This window comes from Rhamphochromis longiceps, linkage group LG8 (assembly GCF_057381845.1).
Source record: "Rhamphochromis longiceps isolate RC_006_pf linkage group LG8, R_longiceps_female_GT1.1, whole genome shotgun sequence".
NCBI lineage: Eukaryota > Metazoa > Chordata > Actinopteri > Cichliformes > Cichlidae > Rhamphochromis > Rhamphochromis longiceps.
In genome coordinates this window covers 26,119,526-26,145,038 of record NC_140564.1, presented here as the reverse complement: position 1 = coordinate 26,145,038, position 25,513 = coordinate 26,119,526, and the positions used below count along the sequence as shown (strand labels likewise).

The 25,513-nt window shown below is 38.3% G+C and overlaps 2 protein-coding genes across 3 annotated transcripts in view; both read right to left on the bottom strand.

Annotated features, from left to right (window-relative positions):
* The window catches only part of LOC146663834 (protein phosphatase 1B-like), a 35,029-nt gene that overhangs the window by 4,706 nt on the left and 4,810 nt on the right, over window positions 1-25,513 (bottom strand). For both annotated transcript variants that reach the window (XM_085416745.1, XM_085416744.1), the window contains exons 2-5: window positions 6,546-7,388; window positions 5,075-5,192; window positions 4,209-4,320; window positions 2,194-2,251 (exon numbers count right to left, since the gene is read on the bottom strand). In XM_085416745.1, the coding sequence (XP_085272871.1) occupies window positions 2,194-2,251; window positions 4,209-4,320; window positions 5,075-5,192; window positions 6,546-7,376 (1,119 nt within the window). In that variant the 5' untranslated portion in view covers window positions 7,377-7,388. The remainder of the gene's footprint in view (window positions 1-2,193; window positions 2,252-4,208; window positions 4,321-5,074; window positions 5,193-6,545; window positions 7,389-25,513) is intronic.
* Window positions 12,406-13,433, bottom strand: LOC146663835 (uncharacterized). The gene has a single exon (XM_085415173.1). The coding sequence runs from the start codon at window positions 13,431-13,433 to the stop codon at window positions 12,738-12,740; it is 696 nt and encodes a 231-aa protein (XP_085271299.1). The 3' UTR covers window positions 12,406-12,737.

Here is a 25,513-nt window from a genome sequence, read left to right as displayed (position 1 = left end):
AGGTGACACGCCAGGGTCAGACTCTGCAGGCACGCTCCATTGTCAAACACACACCAGCACACACATATATATATTTATATACACACGCGCACACACACACACATATCACCTTACAATCAGCGGCACATCACACACACAGACATCTACCACACAACAGCATCACAGCATCAAGAGACATACTTGCACCAGACGGACAGGCCCATGCAAACGCTACCTCTGACCCTCTGACCAACAGTCCTTTGTGAGATTTGCTGTGTAGTGTAACGAGGGGAGGGGGAATTCATCAGTACCCACAAGCCCAAAGAAAAGAGCCTGCAAGGCTAGACTCCACTGACATTAATACAACAAATACACCCATGCATTTATGCACACACTTCTTCACATTCACCCTGGTGGGCCGTTCAAGACCTGACACTGATCTCGTCTTCAGAATGAAGATGTTTGTAAAAACGCCTGCAGCCTTCCTTAAAAGATGCTGGATGTGGGATTCTCTGCTCTAACATCATATCCATTTCCTGCAGTATAAACAGAGTGCTGAAGTTTAAAACGTTTCCAGTTGCTGTTATATTATTTGCAGCTGTAAATACTTCATACCATTTCTTTTTATTTATCTCTTAATAGTGACGGTGCGGTGTTACATATCGTAAATTACCCGAAAAAAAAAAAAATCAGCCCAGTTGTATGATTTAATTTGATTGTCTGCAATAACATTAAAACATTTATTTATAGAAGGTGCTAAGAAAAAAAATCTGTGACTCTGCCCTTAAAAACAAACAAACAAAACAAAAAACTTTTGTGCTATCCAGATTAGATGGCTTTGTGGAAGTCCCTATCTGACCAAATCATTGTGGTTAAAGGTGCAAAATGAGCCAAAATTAAAAAATGACAACTTAAATCTGAGGTGGGTTTTAATTTTTTAAAGAACATTAGGATCACATCCCATATAAATGTGCTTGAATAGACAAATCAATATTTTTGAGCAGAATCATGATGCCGAGGGAGTGTTAACATTTAATTCAACTTAATTTACATAATCTTTGGCTTGAGATTTCTTAGACAAACACAGCGAGCACAATGCAGCATGGGTACTTTAATTATTGGGTAATTAAAGCACAGATGATCCTGACATTGTTTTCGTAAGCCGTGTGCATACCCGTTCTATGTAACAGAAGAATAATATCTCTAATCTTATTTTTTATTTACACCGATTTCCACATAGTCAAAAAGACATGAGACAGAAAACAGTAAGAAAGCCTAAGGCCTCTCTGGGATCGATACGGCTGTTGGGAGGATTTCTGCAAAATTTAGACACAGATTTGAATTATATTTTTACAAGATGTGAGGCTAGGCCTAGCTTAAAATTAGAATTTTGGATTTCGATCTATGAATTTTTTGCAGGGATTTTTTAACATTGTGAGAAAGATCAAAAACTGGACATTTCAGGCAGTATGTTCACAAATAAATATCTGATTGAAGACCTTATCTTGAATTTTAGGAAAGTATCAAAACCAAATCTGGGTTCAAATATCTTTCTAGATCTAATCACTCAGTGCTTTGCAGAAGTATGGCTTCCCGATGAGGTGAATAAAACTTTTTTTAAATGTCCTCCAAGCATTTGTTTAAGTGCACACACTGAGTATATGAAACAGAGGAACGAGAATCCACCTTAAATAAGCTGTGACTACCGAGTATATCAGTAACACGAAGTAAATATTTAATGTAACAAATAAAGCTAGCAGGTTCTTTTGAATGACTTTCTGCTGCTAGGTTTCCAAACACAAAAAACCCCCCAAACGTGCATTTTTCAAGCATTAACTATATGAAATCAATGGTTTAAAGGATATGCGCTCGCTGCTGAGAGGTTCAATAGGTTTATCGAGGTCTTATTATACATCCCATTTCGATGATAAATGTGAAATAGAAACAGACGCTTGGAGCTTCAGTGCTTTTCAACGTGGAATGCAGTCAACTGAGGCTCCCTGAACCTGTCAAGGTTATTCCGTTTATTCTATCCTCCGCCCTCTTTCACACTTATATCACATTCATTTTCTCTCGCTCTCACACATACATACAGCGGCACACAGAAAGAGTGTCCTTGTCTGGGCTGGTGTTTGTTTATGAGGTTATGTTGAGGCAGGGTGAAAGGCTGAAGAGGTGAAGGGCGGGGAAGAGTTCAGAGACAGGTTAACTCACCCCTTCTTCTTCTCTGTGAGGGTTCAGCCTGTTGTACACAGCCTCGATCACACTCCGCCTGCAAACACACAAACAACACATAGTTTCCTGCTTAGAGGAGACAAACAGCACCAACATAATGCAGCTTCTGTTCGCTCTCAGTAAATGTATATTGATTGAGGACTTAATGGAGCTAAAAGCGACTTTGTCAATTTTAGAGAATTCACCATTCATGCATATGACACTCTGTAATCTCTTCATTCATGTGTGCAGTCAGTTAATGTTGTGTTTTCTGCATGTGTTGGCTTTTTAATGTTTATCCAAAGTTGTTGTGGATGCAACTAAAGGATGCAGACACTTGCGTTTCTCAGTGTTTTATCGTCATCAAATCTTGAAAGGCTTTTCTTGTATAACTGGATAAATCCCAAACATAAACAATATATACACTTTTGAATTTGATGAAAAAAATCAAAACTTTTCACATCTTTAATCAACCCAGACTATTTTAACTTGTGGGTCATTATATACATCTAATGCTCTCCTAGTAAGACATGTTGCTAAAAACACATCAAACAGATTGACTGCTTATAAACCCAAAGAGCCAGATTTACAAGATGGGGCAAATTAGCATGAGATGGGAGAGGAAAGTTCTGCAAGTGTTCTACTAACAAGGTGCTAGTTCATAAGCAAAGATGCAGCCAATTTATTTCAATAATGACTAACACCATCCATCGACAGCACAAATTAGCGGGTCAGAAATGAGCAGGCGCGATAAGGGAGTGCGTATTCAACCTACTAAAGTAATACAATGTAAGAACAGGTTTTATCTCTGTGTTTAACGACACAACTCGAGCGTCACTTTAGACCAATGAGCAGTTAAATAAGAATTGTTGCTTTTTTGACGTAAAGGCGGAGTCTTCAGTTACAAATTGTTGGGAATTTTAGGTGGATAAATGGCATCTTTGAATATATAAGGTGGCGTATGGGACTGATTCTGTGAAGCGCTGCATTATAAAAAAATACTGGCACCTATGGTATATACTTGAAAATCCTAGGGGACTGACCTCTAACCTTGAGGTCTAGGTTACTGGGAATTTAACTTGTCTGAGATTTTTTGTAGCTGCACCTATGGGATGAATTAAAAATCATCCCATACAACATTTTCAGACAACCTGACCTCTGGCTTGACGTTGACGTCACTGAGATTCGAACTCAAAGAGAGATTTTTAATGGTAATAATTTGAAAATCTTACGCTCCCCATTCCCAAGTTATTGCATTCACAAGCTTAGGTGTTCATTCGGCCTGTCGAGGCGACGACAAAACCATTGTCATGAGCCATTTTGGCTGAAGGGTAAAAACTATTCCACCTTCTAAACCTGAAATGTGTTTAACATTAACCAGTAGGATGTGCAATATAAGAATACAAAACCTTACTTTCTGGCAGAGCTGCCTGACCCCTGTGTTAATAAAGTTTCTGTTACTGTGCCATGTATATAAAAACGTGTTTTTTACCTGCATGATGTGTGATGGTGCAGGTAATCGAATGTATCATTTTAACTTAAATTTAAGAGCACTTTAATAGCTATATTTAATAGCTGTATTTTGACAGACATTTTAGGCTGCATGTATTAGCTATATACTAGAGAGAAGGTAAAAAAGCAGTCACAAGACTCCTCACAAGTTCTGTGAACAGATCTCTGTTAAATTCAGTTAAATGTGGTTAGATTTTGATTTTACATCAACAATACCAGTAATCACAAAATACCAGAAATATGGTGAGATCAGATCTAACCATGGCACTCCAAAGCATAACCCTTTACTTGCCCTTCATAACGGCGATAAGAAATGTGCTATGAAAACAAAGCTGTTTTTTGTGACTTGTGAGCGAAGGATTCAACTTCTAGTTCATCGCACAGTGTTAACATTCTGCCGATAAATTTCTATGGAATGAATCTATTCAAATTTTCAAGCCTCATAATAATAACTATATACAAGTTTTAAGTGTAGAAAGAGTAGATTTTTGTTGTATATTTACTTGCTGGCCAGGCCTCCACCAGGAGGAAGGTTCGGGATGTTCTCTGAGGCAATGCTCCTTAGGACAGATACCAGGTCAGGGACTCCAGCCTCTCCACAGTTTCCCATAAGCTCTACAGACAAATGGAAAGATGTCAAGAGCTATAATACAGAAAGTTATACACCATTTTTGGAATTTAACCACCACCTTTCTCTACAAAGGCTGAGAATTCACCCATAGTAAATCAGATAAACCCCTGCTTGCCTTCTGCTGCGGCACTCAGTAGAAGACTTCAAATATTTGTAATACCTAAAAAAGACTTATTATGTCGAAGTTATATAGACAGCACCTAAGCACTGTATGTGGCCTTGTGTGTTTCACTTAACCTTTAGAAACAGGCTCAACTATAACTAAACACTTCACAAAAACCAACCACAAGTTTCAACCGCAACATATCAGACGTGACAGTTTAAATACTAACAAGAAAGATGCTGACAGATAAATAGCAATGTTTCTCTTTTTAAACAACAGTATAAAAACTGTGCTGTTGAACACAATAATAAATACAGTACATATTCTAAATTTTGTTATTATGTTTGTGCTAGAGAAAGTTGTTTTTCTGAGCTTGCAAACTTAGCAAATTGTTTTTTAAGTGCATAACCTTGAACTTTAATTAGAAATTGTGTGTGTGTGTGTGTGTGGGGTGGGGGGGGACTGAATAAGCATACTAAACTCTTCACAGCCTGGTGGTGAGTGAATGTTGGCTTTTACTGAAAGATAAAAGTAAAGAAAAGGGATGTCCTTAAAGGCAAAATAAGAATTATTGCAAACCCAAAATCATACAGTCATAGTTTGCAGGTTTGTTTGTGTGTGTTCAGAATGCTGACCCTCAACACGGGTTTCCAAGTATTTATCCAATTCCTCTTCCTTCTTCACAGCCTCCTCTGAGATCTTGGGAGCCGCAGAGAAACACACCAGCACCACACTCATATTGTCCCTGCTCCCCTGGAGAGCAAAGATTGGAGAGAGAGAATGAAGAATGCGTTTCTTTAGCTGGAGGGCCAGTGTAAAACACTACATTAATTGGCATTTATAGGACACACACAGTTCCTTGGCCTTTAACCAAATGGGTAGCCACCTTGTCATTACCTTGTAAAACTCCAATTGGTCACAGTAATGTTCTGTAAGTGTACAGTGTCTCATACATCACAAAAGCCGCTGCAGTGGAGGAAATTTATAGCAGCGTGTGGCGTACAGCAAGGTAAAAATAACCAAGGTGCTGTGCACTCACTGATTCTTTGAGTACCCAAGACACAAAATAAGTGATGCAGAGTGTAATAGTCTAATAGATTCTGCTAAAGCCATTGGATAATGAGAGAATTTAAAGCACCAGTGCATTATTCATCACATTGTCTTTCACTGTGAGACATAAAGCATTTTAAATATTTAGATGTGTATTATTTTTGTTACACTCAGCTGCAGTTGTCCATCTTTTACTTTAATATGCTATATTTGGTCTTTTTATATGGCATTAGATTTCTATTACGAAAAGTGGCAGCTGTTTCCCACAAATACACTTCACTTAGGCGAGGTGCCCAGGCATGTGAACTGCTGTCCAAGTGTTTCTGACAACTCATTTAGCACTTTAAAAAAATCCATCAGGGGCATGACACCATCCATATACTTCTGGACAATTGTTCTCTCATATTTGGTAGTTTAGTCAGTGCTAACCCCGACCTGGTCTTCTGTTTCCCAATCAATCAGAAGTTTTTATAATCCCTTATCAGATAGTCTGAGTCTAAGATTGCAGGATGAGATTCCAACAGTAGTCTTTTTTTCTGCTCTGGAGATTCCAGCATAAACCGGACGGCCACTTTAACTGGAGCCTACAGCTAGTGGAAACTCCTTCATATGCTGCTACACTGAGCTCACTGAGTCTTCAGAGTTAAACAAGGACAACCAGCTGCAATTGGAGTCAGTCTTCATTTTTCAAACAGTATTGTTTAAGATGCGTGTCTCTCTGACACCCTCAGAAATAGCTTTTGGATTTACTCTAATAACCAGATCTGCTCTGACATTTGGTATACTAGAGTAAATAGTCTTCAAATACTTTCCCACCAGAGCAAATCAGCCTTCTAAACAGATTATTACCTACACATTCACCAAGCTATTGTTGGTTTGCATGCAACAAGTAATCTTTCAGACATTTGTAACTGTGATACAGCTCGGCCCCATGGAAATACATTAAAGTAAAATTTTGCATTTAAAATCATAATCCTATCAGTAAAACTAGTCAAAACAACTCTGTTTCTGCCCACTTTCACCTTAAATGTACACCATATATGAGAAACAACTTACCTTATGCAAGCAGGTGTCCACCACTGAGTTACAGACCTTCTCAAGGTCGTCACACACCAGAAGTCGTGAATGGACAAACTCACACAGCTCCTCGTTGGACATGACATCCCAGATCCCATCGCACGCCAGGACTATAAACTCGTCTCCTTCGGCTACCCGCTCCAACACACATACCTCAGGCTCGGGGCTCACCAGCTGCTCCGTGGGGCCCTTACCATCCACACATTTGTAGTCGTAGTCCCCCAGGGCCCGGGACACAGCCAGGGAACCGTTTACCCTCTGGATCATGACTGAGCCGCCAGCATTCTGGATGCGCTCCTTTTCACGTGGGTTGCAGGGCTTGTGGTCTTGGGTGGAGAAGCCCACCTTGCTGTCTCGACTAAGCACAGCCCGTGAGTCACCGCAGTTAATGAAGTAGAGGTGGGTCGGGCTGAGCAACACGCATACTGCCGTTGATCCGCTGCGGTCCAGGCCCTGCCGCAGGTCTGAGAAGCTGCGCATATACTCGTCAATGTTCAGGAAGCCAGAGCGGATGCCGTCTTTCACGCCTTCCACGGAGCTGGGTCCTGAAGCAAATTCAGCCCCTCCTGACAAGATGTGCTCCAGCAGGTGACCAGAACAGTAGTTGGCCACCCGGGAGCCAGCGTGACCATCGTAGACAGCAAAGAAAGACCAGTCGGTGAGTCCATGGGGAAGACCCACCACAGCTGTGTGGGCGTCCTCCATTTCCACCCTCCAGCCTTGCATGGAGCTCAGGCCGTAACGCAGCCCATTGCCCTCACCGTGGGCACTATGTTTCTCCGTCTTCGGCTTGTCCAGGAATGCACCCATTGCTGCCTATAGCTAGAGAGTGGAAGAGAAGAAGGCAACTCAGTAAACATTGCACTATAAACAGCAAAGACAAAGAAAATAGTATCTCTTGCACAAAGTCAGTAACTTTGACCACACCATAAACACCAACTTTGTAAGTTTTTGAGTTAGACCTATAGCCAGTGCTCCCACACATAGACTTTCCTATAGGTAACGACCAAGGTATGTTAGTCCAAGTAATTCTATCATGTTTCTGTATAGTAAACATTCCACTCATCCTTTCAGTTTTCTGTTTCCCTAATGACAAACTGACTAGGCAACTATTGTGGTAGTTCTCAATATCACTGAATGTCTTCTCCATAATGTCTATTGATTGGATAGACTGTTTCATTTTCATTTGGCTGTTTAGCGGATCATCTACCTCAATCTCACGAGGTAGCTTGGATAAAATGAGATGGCTACATCAGCAAGGGCGCTATAAGACCTTCTCCAAATTGCACAACACTGGACATTATATTCTTCATTTCCAGTTAATACTTGTACAGCTGCTGTTATTGTGTATATATTTATTTATATTTCTTCATACATTCTTATATAGTTCTATATTGTGTATTTTGTTGTACAGTTATTTTATTTTCAACTTTAATTTATATATTTTATCTTATTCTCCCAGTTAAATTTACCCTTCATTCTAATTTGTGTTGTACAGTTATTTCATTTTTAACCTTAATTTATATTTTATTCTTTCCCAGTTAAATTTACCCTTCATTCTAATTTGTGTTGTACAGTTATTTCATTTTTAACCTTAATTTATATTTTATTCCCTCCTAGTTAAATTTACCCTTTTTAATTTTTCATATTTATTTCCTATCTTATTCCTTTTTTTTTTCTTTAGGTCACGAGCAGTTGTCCAAGCATTTCACTACATATCGTACTGTGTATGACTGTGTACGTGACAAATAAAATTTGAATTTGATTTGAACAAATCAACATGTGAACCAAAATAACTGCCCAAGATGGAGGCAGATGATCAACTGTGGTAAACACTAGCAAGAAGCCAAAAGAAGAATAAGACGATGGATTTTTGTTATAGATAATTTAAGAACGCGTTGGCACACACGTGTGCACCCTGTGAAAATAATTATTTGGACAGAGACAACTTTTTACTAATTTTGGTTCTGTGCACTACAGAGTCTACACATTATGTCCATGTACATAACTGGAACATGTTAGTGTTCAAAGATATATAGAACTAACTGTATTCCAGTTGTGTGGGAAACTCTCTGCACTGATAAACTCATTAAGTTGATGCATGTTATCATATATGAATAACTGCACATACTGACCAAAAAACTATACATTGAAGGTCTTCACGTCAGTTCCAAATTCTAAACTTTAACTCCCATGTTGTAAAATGTAATAATCCAGAATTGTTCAGACTATGCTTAGAAAACAGCAATACTGAAATAAACAATTAATGACTGCATTTATAAATCTTATTGTACACGTTTGATAAAAAGCCATTTTCAGTTCACAGATCACAACTTTGGCAGTTCTATAACAGAATAGAGATGGCACGATACCACTTTTTTATGTCCGATACCGATACCGATATCATAAATTTGGATATCTGCCGATACCGATATGAATCCGATATAGTGTTTTTTAATCAACAAAACTGTTTTTTAAATATCTTGCTGCATTTTGTATAAGTTCATACTCAAGTTTAAAACAACAACTACACTAAAGCTATTCTGTTATACCTGTATGCAAAAAAAAATATTTCATAGTTCAGCAATACTGATTGTATTGTATTGTATTGTATCTTTATTGTATTGTATCTTTATTTGTTTCAGACATATAAAACAAAAAACAATATATACACACTACATATATTTTCATTTACAGATACGAATATATATGTAGATATACACACACACACGTATGTGTTCAGATAAACAAAAAATATATAATGAAATAAAACAAAATCGTCTGACATAATGTAACAATGTTTGGTCTGAAAAGGAGTAGGAAGAAGTATGAACATACTTATTAATTCCTACCCCTGCTCAACATCTTATTGATCCCACATAATTCACCTAATTCCCATCATCACATACTCCACACGATACACGAGGAGAACCTATATAAACTTGGCTACCGTGACTGATATAATTTGGATATAATTTGATATTTTTATACATACAATGGGTGATCATCTTTATCGGTATCATATTCTTCCAAAATCAGTTTTCGAAGTTTTTTCATGAACTTACTAATTCCTGAGCATTGCTGTAGATCTATAGTAAAACTATTCCACAGTTTTACCCCATAAATAGTGACACAAAAGGTTTTAACCTTTGACCGTGCTTTAAGAATCCTTAGATTCAATTTCCCCCTCAATTCATAGTCTCCTTCTCTGTCATAGAACATCCTCTGTATATTTCCTGGTAACGTATTGTATCTGGCCTTGTACATAATTTTTGCAGTTTTATATTTTATAAGATCCATAAACTTCAGTATTTTTAATTTCAAAAACATGATGTTAGTATGGTCTCTAAATCCTGCTTTATTAATCATCCTGATTGCTTTTTTTTGAATTTTACATATTGGTTGAAGTGCAGTTTTATATGTGTTTCCCCAAATTTCCACACAGTATTCCAAATATGGCAATATAAGTGAACAATAAAGTACCCGGAGTGATTTGGAAGGCAAAAAATATTTAACTTTACTTAGTACGGAGATGCTTCTTGACAGTTTGGCTTGTATATGCTTTATGTGAGGTTTCCAGCAGATTTTGTTATCTATTATCACACCCAGAAATTTTGTATCCGAAACTTGCTCTATTTCAACATTGTTTACTAATAATTTTGCTCCTGCATCTTTTTTACAATTTCCGAATAACATAAATGTAGTTTTTTCCAAATTTAATGATAGCTTATTTCTATCAAACCATGTTTTCAGTTTAATCATTTCTTGTGTGACAATTTCCAAAAGCTGATGTAAGTTCTCTCCAGCACAAAAAATATTTGTATCATCTGCAAATAGAATAAACTGTAGTATATCTGATGTTCTGCATATATCATTGATATAGAGGATAAACAGCTTTGGTCCCAATACTGACCCCTGCGGAACTCCACAAACAATGTCCATACACTCTGATTGATATTCCCCAATTTTCACAAATTGCTGCCTGTCTCTCAAATAACTCTTTACCCATTCTAACACCACTCCTCTAATGCCGTAGTACTCCAGTTTATCAAGTAATATGTCATGATTAATTGTGTCAAAAGCTTTTTTTAGGTCAATGAATACACTAACTATACATTGTCTTTTATCTATATTGTTGGTGATATTTTCGATCAGTTCCATTAATGCCAATGATGTTGATCTATTTGATCTGAAACCATACTGACTATCCGTTATTATTTTGTGTTTATCTATAAATTTGTCAAGTCTATTACTAAAGACTTTTTCCAGTATTTTTGAAAATTGAGAAAGTAGAGAGACAGGCCTATAATTTGTGAATTGGTGTCTGTCACCATTTTTAAACAGTGGTGTTACTTTAGCTGTTTTCATTTGTTTTGGGAATGCACCAGTTTGTAAGGACAAATTGCAAATGTGTGTTAAGGGTTTGGAAATGCCCTCTATCACTCTCTTAACGATTTCCATATCAATGTCGTCAGAGTCTGTAGAGTTTTTTGTTTGTGATTTCCCAACAATATCAATGATTTCCATTTCTTCCACCACCGTTAAGAACATTGAATGAGGATTGCGGTCAATGAGTCTAGTTTCTTTCTCTACAGAATCTGTTATATCAGGAATTGTTTCAGCCAAGTCTGGCCCAACACTTACAAAGAATTTATTGAACTCATTTACCACATCTCTCATATTAGTAATATTTCTATCATTATTTGCGAAATACGAAGGATAGTCTGCCTGCCCCGAGCCCTTTTTGATGATGGTATTTAATGTTTTCCAGATCCCTTTAATATTATTTTTATTCATAATCAGTAATTTTTCATAGTATTCCTTTTTACATGACCTTAAAATACTCGTTAATTTATTTTTATATTTCTTGTATTTATTTTCAGCTTCTGTGCTTCTGTTCATTATAAATTCTCTGTATAAGGTATTTTTCTTCTTACATGCATTTTGCAATCCTTTTGTAATCCATGGGCACTCTGCATATTTTTGTTTTTTACTATATTTCTTTACTGGGCAATGACTATTATATAACAGTTTAAATTTTCCTAAAAAAATCTCATAAGCTTTATCAATATTTTTTTCCTTATACAGCATCTCCCATTCTTGCTTGAGTAAATCACTTTTGAATGCGTTTATTGACTCTTCTGTTCTCACTCGTTTGTATTTTATTGTGTTTTGCTGTTTAACCTTCCTGTAATTGCTGTTATACACTATAAAAACAGGTAGATGATCACTGATGTCATTAATTAGGAGACCACTTATGGTTCTATTTTCTATTTCATTAGTAAATATATTGTCTATTAGGGTTGCCGACTGTGCTGTAATCCTGCTGGGCTTAGTGATCACTGGAAAAAGTCCCAAGCTATACATTGTATTAATAAATTCCTCTGTCGCTCTCTGCTTGTTTGGATTTAGTAGATCTATGTTAAAATCCCCACAAATGAACATGACTTTTTGATTTGTCCTAATGAATGTTTTATCTACCCACTCCTTAAAAATTTCAATATTAGAACCTGGTGTTCTATATATACAGCTTACAATGACATTTTTCTCTTTTCCCATACTAATTTCTATTGTTACACACTCTAATATATTATCTACCGCCACCATCATTTTTTCTACCATCTTGTATTTTAAATTTTTATCCACAAACAAGGCCACACCACCGCCATTCTTATTCTTTCTATTTGTAAGATTTAATTCATATCCATCTATTACAAAGTCCTCTCCTTTCTGTTTATTAATCCATGTTTCAGATACTGCAATCACACTGAATGGATGTGTAAATTTGCTTAAATATTCCCTTATTTTGTGAAAATTTGCATATAAACCTACTATTAAAGTGGATTATAGATATTTTGCCGTCGACCTTGACAGTTTTGTTGAATTGTTCTTCAGTATGATAGTAGCAGGTATTTTTGATGTTAAAAAAGTTCAGTTCTGGATCAATGTCCTGCTCTGTGAAGTGTGTTTTGTATTCCGTGTTTACTGGTGAATTTATCTCCTGATTAGCAATCCTTTGTGGTAGCAATGTATAATTCCCAGATAATGAATTAATTGATTGTTTCATCCTTGAATACGTTACGCTTTAGCTTCCGTTGTTGTCTTCTATTACCTGCTTTGATGACTGTAGATTGTTTGTCCCGCTCCTTGCCTTTGTAGTCAAGTGACCTGTTAATATTTTTCCAGATCCTGGATGCATTTGATGACCAGCACCTTGGCTTCCTCCGGTGTACCGTTGAGCTTTATAAATATTTTACAGTTTGCAGTCCAGGTGTTCTGAATTTTACCCAGTTTCTTTAGGTATCGTGCTTTCTTCGCTATGTCAGCATTGGATTTGGTTAGATGGTCATTCATGTAGACGTTCGATCCTTTTAGTTTCCTCCCCTGCTTCAGCAGTGCATTCTTGTGTTTCCTGTTTACAAATCTTATGATGATAGCTGGTTTATCACTAGCATTTCTCCTGGGCAAGGGGTGGCATGCCTCGATGTTATTACAGTCCAGGTCGATCCCTTTCGACTGCAAGAAACCAGCTACTTGTTGCTCCGCAGAGCTCCCATCCAGATCTCCTTGCTCCTCTTTACTGCCAGCAGTCACAGCCCGAGCATATGACCGGGGTTTTATGTACAGCCCTGTGATGATCACGTCGTTCATTCTGGTATATTGCTCCAGGTCCGCGACCCTGCTCTCCAGATAGACGATCCGTTTCTCCTTCTCTGCATTCTGGTTACGTAGCGACCTTATTTCCTCGACTAAGTCTAGGATATATTTCTGTTGTAGCTTGATAGCCGATGTTTCCTCAGTTAGAAAGTCCAATGACTTTTTGATGTCCTCAATTTCATCGGCGTTCGGTGTTCTCTTAGGCCCCATTGCTTGTTGTCTTGCTCGCTCCGTTCACCGTCTTGTCACTGATCAATCTAATAAACTTAAACCTACACCATCCTCCCTATTCTGGTATTTTAAAGAGTACTTAGCATATATATTAAGCAACCTAACTAATAGAGTTCCAACTCCCAGCAACAATAAAAATAAATAAATAAAAAATAGGGAACCACCCCTCACGCTCCACCTCATGATGCTTAATCGACGTAATCAACCTTAATTTGATGCAGTGTGAAAAAAAAATGCACAGAAATCAATTATTTTTCAAGAAATATTAAATAGATTCAACATCTTTCTTCAACAAAATTGCAGACTGCACAGATGGTACCTTCCCAAAGGAAAAAGTACTATAGCTTACTAGGGTATATATATTAGACTTAATAGTTACTATATACAGTAATTGACTTCTATTCATTTTACATCAAATTAAAACTTTGGGTGTCAGATAATTATTTATTAAAAGCTAGACATTTAAAATGAGAATAAGAAAGAAAAGTATGTCTTTGTGCCCCCTTTTCCCTGTTCATGCCCTATCGGCCCCCCTGGCTAAACTTTGCTAGATCCGCCCCTGCACAGTTACCAGCGTCAGCTACGTAGAAAAAGATCCTGGAGTAGAAAGTAATATTAAATACATTCTAACAATAGCTGATCAAGCTTAAACGTGCTGCTGTTGTTCAGCCGCTGGTTTCCTCTTTCTGGTGCAAAGTGGGCCAAAAGCAAACTAGAGTCACGGACTCGCGACAGAAAAGCCGATCAGCTGATCGTTAAGCAGTTTCATGATTGAAGTAGCAGCAAGAAGAGGCAGTCGTTTGTTAAGCTTAACGCAGGAATGCTTTACAAACATTCAGAGATGGACTTACACACTTGCTTTACTTCTCTCGGGATAACTTTATCGGAGATGAAATGCCGGGTTGCTAGCGAAGCTCCACATGCTATCCAGACCACCGACAGGTCCCGCATGCCACAGCCGCTCTATCACGTGATGCATACTGCTCCAACGTGCTAACGTTCTGAGGTGAGTTACGGGGTGTTGCAAGTTTTGTGAGGTGCTTTCGTGATATTTAATGGATCGGATTACATTTTTTATTTTTCTCCGATATCCGATCCAGTAATTTAGGTCAGTATCGGACCGATACCGATACGTAATATCGGATCGGTCCATCTCTATAACAGAACACAACATTCTAAAGTGCATATAATAATGTGCTTTGTACTATAAATCTCTCTAAATCACCGGTTTTTGATGTCAGTAGTTCAGTAGGTTGCTTCATACCGTGAGTACTGAAAGCTTTTAATTACTCAATGGAGGGTGAGAGCCAGAGATCCTGACAAGACAAAGATAGCTGAGGAGGAACCACAGAGTCGAGGATTACACTGTGGAAGCTTCACCCAGCACACAGAACCTCTTTCACTCTGAACACACAGTAACTAATACCATTAGTTAACTTGTTGTCGGGAAGTGGAGAGGCATTACTGAATCAGCAGGGCATAGATTCTCTGCTGCCAAGAGCTGAATTAAATCTCACTTTGAGTCGTGTTTGGTCTTTTCCTCAACATAAACCTTGTTCACTTAAAAAGAACCGCAGAACCTCTTTGTCCATGAGTTAATCACAATCAGCCTTTTAATTATTAAAGCCAGTGGCGTCAGGCGGGCAGACGTCATTAGTTCTTAACATTTCAAGGCCCTGTGTATCCACGATTTCAGGAGAGATTTTACTGCAGTGGAAAGTTAGCAAGTATGCTATGTTATGATGCAACAAATGCAGAGAAACTGTAGGACTGCTCATTAGGAAGCAATTTACTAGAAATGTACAAGCTTTTGTCATCTCTGTACCTTGCCAAGGACATTGTGTGTTGCTTTTGCAACAGCTGAGTCGGGCTCAACTTATCTGATGGAAAACCCTATACTGTTAGCACACCAGCTGTGAAAACAGCAGATTCATTTGAAGTCTATACTTTGCTAATCTATCTTTTACTAGTTTACTACCTATAAAAGGTAAATGACAGAGCATGAGAGAAACCATGCTACGTCACTACAAAGGGTCAGCAGTTATTTGAGGTTTGCTACATTACAGTACTTCAATCTTAATCGCGATTTAATGGCAAAGAATGATTAAGTGAGTTGGAAATAATGGGAAAGCTGCATTATAATGTTGTGCTGAAGACATGTCCTTCAAAGATTTTACTGCACTTAGAGTAGGGCTGTAACCCTTCTGAAACTAAGATCCAAATCACCAGACAAACAGCTGTTTGTCCCTAGTTAAATGTCCATGTTCATGAAGAAGTCATCAGACCTAACTCTGGTAACTCTTGCTGACTGTTGAAAAAATAAGCATGACCCAAAAGACAGTTGTGAAGAGTTAATACACCCCATAAATAAATCTCCAGTAATGTAGTGAAATGTCAACATAACTGACATAACTGTTCACTGTTTGTGTGTGAAAAGGTCAAATAAGTACACACACTTACACCCTTACCTAAAGGGCAAACAGAAGGGAAAAAAACTTGCATAACTGCAAATGACAGCAATACCCAAGAGAGACTCTCACATTAAGCTGAAAGTGCAAATAAAGTTGTTAAATCAACACAATTTTTGTTCTTCTGTCCATTTACTAAACGATATTTAGTTAAAGCCTTCAACATTTAATAATGATCCCCATGTCTTCATCATAACTAGGAATAAAGCCAATTAACTACTGGCACAGCACTCAGGCCAAATCCAAGGTAAACGCACTGCTATTGAGACTAAAAAAAGCTGGATATGTTTTAATACCTCTAATGTTGAAATTAGGAACGTTTCTAGCAACTAATTTACAAATTATTTAAAGTAGACAAGGAAACAATAGCTGACTAGTCTAAAAATAAGAACATACTAAAAAGATCATCAGATTGGTGAACTGTCCAGGGTGTACCCTGCCTCTCGCCCTATGGTAGCTGGGATACCAATATGAAAATTGGTGGCTAGATCATGATACCCACTACAGTCTCCAAAACCTTCCTTTTACTTTTCTCTGGTATTTTCTCTTCGCATGAATCAATTCAGACCTAAATGTGAGCAACTGCTACAGTATGGGGCGATTCACAAAACACATGGTTGGTGTTACACTCACGAGATCTCGAAATCAATGAAAAGCTATAAAAATCAAAAGAGCCTTGACTGCATATTGACTTTTCACTGGGTGTTACTTCCCACATGAGTTCGCACACTCGCGCACACACACAAAGACACACAGCGTGACGGCCATGTGCCCAAAAAAGGTTGGTACGTGCAAGGAGTGACTACAGCTGGTTTCACGTATGTGTGTGTGTGCGTTTGTGTCTGCTCTGCGCATGCGTGCAGTGTCATAGTCTATGTGCGAGAAAAAGATACTCTATAAATACGCCAGGATGGTTTAGATTTCATGACTAGGGTGAGGAGTTGAACCATGCCATTGACATTTTTTAAACTGCTTTCTTGCTACGTGATTATGACAACTAGATTTTCTAAATTAAGCTCATATTTTCCACTCTTGTGTAGCCTGTATTTTAATGTACTGTATGTTAAGAAAAAGCACTTAGACGTGCTATGAGAAAGGGACAAACGTGTTATGTTCACCCACAGTGATTCTCTCTAAAAATAAAACAAACACACTGCTATTGCCTAGCAACCACCCACCCTGCAGTGCAAACATCCAGCCTAGGCTTCATTCAGCGACATCCCCTTCTCTATGTCTTTCTCTGTCTAAAAGAAATACACACACACTCTCAGCTGCTTGGTAGGGAGAAGAGAGAGGAGTTGCATCATCCATCCATTAAAGCAGTTGCAGCAGCCAGCCCTGAAAGGAGACATGCAGACTGCAAGAACACATGCAGATATGATGAGGTATCTCTGGCTGATAATGGCTGTTAATAAACTGCTGGCAAAAAACACGTACACAGAGAAGAGAAAAGCTGGGAAATATCTGGACTATGACATCAAACTGAAACTAGCAACTCTCAACTACTTAACCCCCCCTTAAAACTGCTATCACGCATACAGTAACCACAGGTCGAAACAGTCACCCCCGATGCTGAAACACACGCCTGCCAAAAACCACTGGCTTTGAAAAGGGAAGTGGAAGGTCGGGGATTACATAATGCTGCAGAGAGTCCAAATGCTCTGCTCAGAGCAGCCACATTCATACGAAACAGCCATCCTGTTCAATAATAGTAGCTCACAGGTTTCAGCATTATCCATATATACACTATAACTCACTGGTTTTCACCTAATCCGACTGATTTATATAAATGTGTGTGAAGGTTGGTTACAACTTTACATGTTAATAAGAAGAAGATTTAAGACATTTCATTCGCTCCAGGAACTTCAAGACCTTTACACTGCTTCCCGTCTATAAAAGGTTTACTTTGGCTCAAAACCAGTCTTTTGGGAGTGACTGTCAAGGCTAAGAAACCTGTGTTACCTGACCTAACAGAAGTCTATGCATTTTAGACTTGAATAACTTAAACCCCACTTCAAAAATGGCTGTTTAAAATCACAGTCCTATTTTATTCTTTTTATTTTATAAGGAAAAACTCAGTATTTCCAATATCCAATTTTTGTTGAGTAATACAAATTGACATGTGCTCCTGCCTTGATAAATAACAGTGTCTTTATAGAGAGCACAATAAGGGATTACTTTTAAGATGGTTAAAGAGGACACAGCCAGTTAGTCAGTGGCCTGGTGATTACCAATAGCCCAGCCCTTGGGGCTTTATACTGCTGCTGGAAAACATAAGCCTGCTTCATTGACAAGTTTTTCCAAGGTACTGTTTATAAACTTTCTTGACATTTACAAAATATAACAAACCATTATATTTAACTGCTGTGAAGAGCAAAGCCACAGAACAAAGTTGCTGCCTAGCAAATAAACAGGACACAGACTGAAGGAGGCAGCGAGCAGTATTTTCCAAATATACACTTGCCACTCAGGTATACTAATGGCCACCCAAGTATATTTTTATTTTATTTTATTTACACAATGGCCTTAAAACTGATATAGTTTTGAAAGTTCAATCTTTCCACTGACAGTTCTTAAAGTATAGCATTTCCTTACTGCCAGGTAGGTCAGTTTGCTGTTGTGGCAGTCTTCTGTATCATTTAGCTGTCTTGAATCTCTGACTTAAACTCCACCATCTTAATTGCTCTGAGCACTCACTCTAGCCAGAACCTAGTGTAGGTGATGACGTGATGCTGCTATGCTGAAGTTGATGAGTAGAACAGGAACAATCATTACCTGCTGTGAGGTCCAAGATGGTGGAGTTGAAGTCTCTTTGCTGGATACTTAACAAGCTGATTGTCATATTTGCATTTCTTCCTCGTTTATTTAAATTAGCATGTGTAAGCATCAGTTTGCATGTATGCACATGCACAAGCTTCAGCACAAATGCAATAGTACCACTAAGAGAGACTAAATACAAGCTAGCGCATTATCTTAACATTACTATTATTTACTAACATCAACTTCGAAAAAACAAACATACATTTAAATGATTGGTATTCCCACAAATAACTCCCCGTTCTTTTTCCTTGGTGCCTGTACTATTATACAAGTTCAGCATATTCTGAATACCTTTTCCTTATCCGAGTTTACTTACAGCCCCACCAAGCTGTCACACAAAAGTTACTCACTTCATAATTGAACGCACAGTTTCACATGAAAGAGCCAGTGCTGGGAGTATACAGGTTCTGGCAGCAAATGAAGAACAGTAAGATAGGTAATGTCGTCTGTGTGATAAAAAAAACAAAACACTATAGGTTCTAATAAAGTCTATCCAAACCCTGGAATCAAAGCAGTGAAAAGTACCAACAGTAAAAGTTTACAGAATGATCACTGTCATGGTTCTAATGTGAAGATGTAACTATTATTACTAATTTTCTTTTAGTTTTTATATCCATCTATAAATTTTTAAGTTCATACAAACTTACTAAAAGTTCAGAATAAGTCCAGTTGCTTTCTTTTCCAAACTCCTTAGACTACCACGGCCTTGATGACTGAGAACCAACACAGACTTTGATCAGGGGTGTCAAACCTAAGGGACAGGGGCCAGAATTACCCCAACAGAGACTCCAATCTGGCCCATTGGATGGTTTAGGATAATGTGAAGGACGACATTAATTTTGGACTTTTAACTGCATTTTTAGTTTGTTGGACAACTTGTACAGCAAGACCTTCTCCATGGCCATTTATACTCCAAAGAAATTAAGTAACAGATTTCTGTATTTTACTTCTTACAACTTAAGCCCAAAAGTCATGCAGACAGATTTCCTTCATGTACTACAGTACTGTTTACAGTACAACACTGTTGAATTTGCGCTCTTTTTTAATATTAAGAGATCTCATTGATTAAATATGTTGTTACATTTATCATTTAACATCTCCAACACCAATGTTTTGTTATCATATGCAATACAGTTTTAACTATAGTTGTTCAGCTGCAATCCTGGTGGCGTTAAACAGTGTGAGATTAAACAAAGAACAAATAAAAAAATTTAATTTATATCCAGGTTTTAGCTATTGATGTTAAGGCTCAGAACAAGAAAATTGTTTTCAAACTGCTAGCATGTAGAAGGCAAAAAAATAAAAAGTCATAATGAATCTATTTCATATGGATGCTCAGTTAGAAAAAGAAAATATCTGCCAACTGAGGTCCACGGGATCTTCCAGGAATAGTGACACAACAAAAGTCAGCAGGCGGTGATTTCCTGCATGCTGACCTCTCATCTCTGGTGTAAATTGCTTCAAAGCAGGTTAATTCTGCAACATAAGATGGGTGGTAACAAGCGAACCAACCCAACCTCTAATTCTGCTTCACCGTTCTGTCCTCCTAGGGGTCATCTTACTTTATTCTTTCACTGAAGTTGTAAAGCATGTCACTGGTCCATTTGGGCTTTGCCTGGCTTGTCTTGTGAGCATATATGGCCGCCAGAGAGTCTTACGCAGACTGTGCACTCATTTAAATACGTTAAATATATTTAACTTATTAAAAAAATAATAAATTAATGAAGGATCAACAAACGCAATACTAGAATACTGAGTTTTTTCACCTCTCTGCTTATTAGCATAAAAGGAGCTAGCAAGAATAATATGGCTATCTTACATCATTTACACTTTCCTGGATCTTTCAATCCACATGTTGAATTGATGACCACCAAAAGGAAAATTACTGATAAATATAACTCGATCTTGTGATATTCCTTCATATTTACATAGTGAAAGGGAACCATGTGAAAGCATCATTAAACTAACAGCTCAGGGAGGACTGTGGGATAGTAAGTGAGGACTGAAGAGGATACGGCGTGTCAAATTTCACAGCTGCATTTGGAGGAGCCTCTGGTACGGGACAGCCTCGTCAAACTGCGGGGAAGCATTCAGTCTTGAGTTACGGACTTTGAAGCAAGCATACCCCGAATAGGGAAACAGCTCCTGTTGTGTAAGTGGTCCGGAGCAACAGTACTGGCCACACCTTTATGTTATATCTACTCATACCCCTGAACATAAGGTTACATGTTTATATAGTCTTGTTTATCTTATCTGATATTCTTAACAAAGGCCTGTACTGAAGGCATTTTTAAGCTTTACATTTCTTTTATTACACACAGAACAAAAGGTTCACATATCCAACTTTTGTTCATCTGCCCTTTGTGCACTAATCTGCAGCAGATTGCTTCAGAGAGGGGCATTACGCCTCCTGAATGACAGCAAAAATAACTTTGGTGTACAAAGCTCACAGGTAACATTTTACACTGTCAAAGTGCTTTTAAAGAAAACAGGTGTTACAAAAAACTAAAGTCAAACTGGCAGGTTTCTGCAATCCTTCAAGACAAGAGCATGGAAATGGGCCATGGGCCGTCTACCGCCGCACACCACAAAATCAAAGCCTAATACTTAACAAGACTCATAAAATCTGAGGCAGGAACCACAGAAAGAATACAACTAAAAGAAAAGCACCAATCCAGTACTTATAGCTCTTTTTCACTAGTACCGATCCGACTCGACTCGAACGTTTCCGTCATTTTCCATTGGAACTCACTACCACCTAATGTGTGTGGAGTCATTATAGCAACATGGCCGAAGGTCCTGTGATATAATTTGTATGCCATATGAATGCCACAACAAAGGAGGACGGCGAGTCGATGGAATACCTACTGCACGGTGTATGGCTTTCTGTCAGACTCTGGGACCATGGCGTTGTTTTTTTGTGTAGCTATTACCCTCATTGCCGAGTTTCAAAAATGGCAGTTTTGATTTTAGTGAAGGAGACGCTCTCATGATTTGTCGAGCGATGCCATCAACTAGCTAAATAGTGGCATGTAGTCTGTTGACGGCACATTATTGCATCAGAATGCTTGGAACCTCAGCCAAGTAGGTAGTTTAAAAAAAAAAAAAAGTACAAAGTATTAAAGAAAATGTAAAAAAAACAAAACGATCAGACCAACCCAAGAAGAATCAAGTGCAAAAGGGCTATTAGATTAGATATCAATCTCGTCCTGAGGCAAAACGCTACATTTGATATCATGACAATGAGTCGATCTATGGTCCAGTCAGCTGGGTCTAGTTCTCTTCACATCCCCACAGGACAACACCAGCTAGCAGCAGATCTAATGTAGCAAGATGGCAGAATTATAGATATTTTAAATTTGCTTCTATTTTTATGTTGGCAAGGTTTTGTTTTTTTAACTGTATAAAAAAATCCCATTTTTATTCGGTAACTAACTGAATATTTAGACTTGAGATGGCAGCAAACAAAAATTGTGACCAAGATATTTCCTTCATCTACAGTCTTGACTGCAGACAAATCATGATGGATGACCAACAAACCAACACAGAGATTATCTACCTTCAAAGACGCTAACAAGTCAAGCCTGGTAACCATCTCAAAGTGCAGGAAATGGAACATAAACTGGAAGGAAGAAGAGAAATGTAAAAAAGAAAACCACACACATGCACGCATGTACACACAAGCTGTGATAACGAGGAAAACACCATATTATTACTCAGGCAGAGAATCATAATGAGCAAGCTAGAAACAAATACAACCTATAACATTTTGTTTCATGGACATATCATGCTTATCACAGTTGTTGAGATCTGGGAAGGTCCACCTTAGGCTACGCTGCATATTTAAAGCAAAACTATGAATCAAAGATAACCGAATCCAAGCTTAAGCATTACTTTACAAGCCAAGAACATCCAACATCCAACTTTTTCAAACTCTGCTGGTCTCAACATTGTGTCCAATATGATCAAACACAGTGTAAATAAAGCTTTAAAAAAATTCCAGCCTTTACAACGAAACCATATTTATTTCTAGAATTCTGATTAGAACTCGAATTAGAATTTACTTTCTGTAATTTTGATTAATATTAGACGAGTATTATAAAGCACAAACATCAATGCAGCAATATTAACAGCAAAACACCTGCTTTCACTTTCCTAACCTAACAAGGCTTATGCACTGGGGATGTTTAATAATTTATCTATTTTCTCAGACAAACATCATTAATGGGAACTGTTTTCCTCTTAACTGTTAACAATGAAATTTAAAAAAAAAAAAAAATCATGGAAATGTTCAAATGTCCACTATTGGAGGTAAATCATTCATTCATGTGACTGAGGTTATGCATGACTCAGCCCTCTCCTGCTGGTACAGATGCACATTGCTTTCTCTTTAACCGTCACTCTGTCTGCCTTCCTCTTCTCCTTCTATGTGCAAATCTGCACATATGCAGCTCTGCTGTGCTGTAAGCCACCACACATTTAGCAGTTAGTGGCTTTCAGATTATTCACTAAAGCGGTGCAAACTGCTCTCTACAATGGAGGATCAATGCGGTCAACTCGATGCCTACAGTTTCTACCAGTGCACAGCTAAAGCTGATAAGATCTGTTAAACTCTAAAATAATCTTGTTAACTATCTTCAGTCTTTCACTGACACTGGGTTTCATCTGCTGCTTTTGACTTTGCACAGTGAGTGCTGACTCAGGTGAAATAAACTGAACTCATCTCATATCTGACGAGCGGAGCACAAGCCCAACTAAGTGATGTCATTTACTGGTCACCTGGATACCTTATCACTAGGGGTGCAACGATATTCGTATCGATATTGAACCGTTCGATACAGTGCTTTCGGTTCGGTACGCATATGTATCGAACAATACTAAATTTTTAATTTATTTTATCAACTTTCCTTCTGACGATGCTGTCTGTGTTGAGCGCTCAGTGAATCTGCGTTCGACTACTCCGCCTAGGCTCGACAGTGCAGCCTAGGCGGAGTAGTCGAACGCAGATTCACTGAGCGCTCAACACAGACAGCATCGTCAGAAGGAAGAGCGCAGGGCAAGCTAGCGAGACAGAAGTTAAGCTCTCCTTGTAACATGGACCTCCCCCACCCTCATTCAGATCTGGCGTTTGGAATTATTTTGGTTTTCATGTGACGTATGACCCTGAAGGTAAGCGAGTCATGGACTAAAGTAAAACAGTATGTTGGATGTGCCATGCAATGCTCAATTACATGGGTGGGAACTAGTGTGTTAGCGCAGTTAGCTCGTTAACGTGTTGGCCGTCTAGCCCCATGCACGGGGCGATCGGCGGTAGCTCGTTAACGGAGATTTGCCGTGTTGTGGCGTTAAGGTCATTTCAACGAGATTAACCTGAAAGCACTAGTGGGAACACAACGAATATGACTGCACATTTACGCCGACATCATCCTAGTGCAAAGACAAAAACAACAAGCATGCTACTAACTTTAGCCGAGTCATTTAGACAGCTGTTAGCACATGATTCTCCTTATGCTGCTGAGAATATAGCCCAGAAGAAGCGGATAGTATAGCTTTTATTTTGGAAAGAGACATTTCTCTGTAATAAACTCTCTTTTCCAAAGATGAGTGATTCCTCAATCAGATACAGGGCTTGCAATATCGCTAGCCCGACGTCCTGGAGCTAGCGATCTTTTCAGTCGGGGTACCAAAATCTATCTCTGCCCTGCCCGTCGGGCTATTGTAGGAAGGAAAAATATATGTCAATGCTTTTGCATTCTTTCAGAAATGTAGCTGGGTAATTATGTCATTGGCATCGGTGAGCCACTGTCAATATGTGACATATTGAAATCGCGTTTGAATTTGCGCTTGTTTTTTTGCTTTCACTTTGCAATGACAGCACTGATCTGTGAGTGATGATAATTTGTGCACCAATTCCTCTGACATCGTCTTATTAATCGTTAGCTTACTATGCAAACATGACAAGTGAAATCTCCCGCAGCAAGCTTAAACATGTGAGAGGTTGATCGCGCAGAGAATCGCTGAGCTTATGTGAGTGCGCGTGTAAAAGCAGCAGGATATATATTTGACTACGATGACCTTCACAGACAGATATATATTTTAGTTCTGCTGAGCCAAATAAGACAGGTCAGGGTGAAGAAGTGACAGCCAAAGAAAAGCTTACCACAAAACGGAGAAGTTATGACAAATCAGACTATAAGGCAAAAAGAAAGTGCAGCTTTATGGTTTCATGGACAAAAGAATTTCTGTGGCTGCAATATGACGAGCTAAATAACCAGGGCTGCACATAAGTGGTCCGCAGGTGCGCATTCGCTGTCAAAATAAAAAACACGCACAAGGGTTAGTGTTAAATTTAAAAACTGTACTTTTGAGTTAAAATATATATTTATAATTTTAATAAATGACAAATTAAAAAGGCATGAACATTTTTTTTGTATCGAAAAAATATCGAACCGTGACACCAAAGTATCGAACCGAACCGAACCGTGAATTTTGTGTATCGTTGCACCCCTACTTATCACCATCTGATATAATAGAGAAGGTGGGCAGGGTGGCTAAATTTCAACACCACACGGTACATATCTGATAATTATTTTTGAATTTATCATCAGTTTTAACTTTGACACACCTCTGCAGTAAAGCAGAGTGTATAAAATGCACAAGAAGCTGCTGATAAACTTGTGTCCAGAGCTTCACTGTGAATGCAAACTGTAGCCGTCTTTTCCTTTGTCGTGGAAAGAAAAGGCAAAGGGCAAAGTCAGAGAAGAACTCATC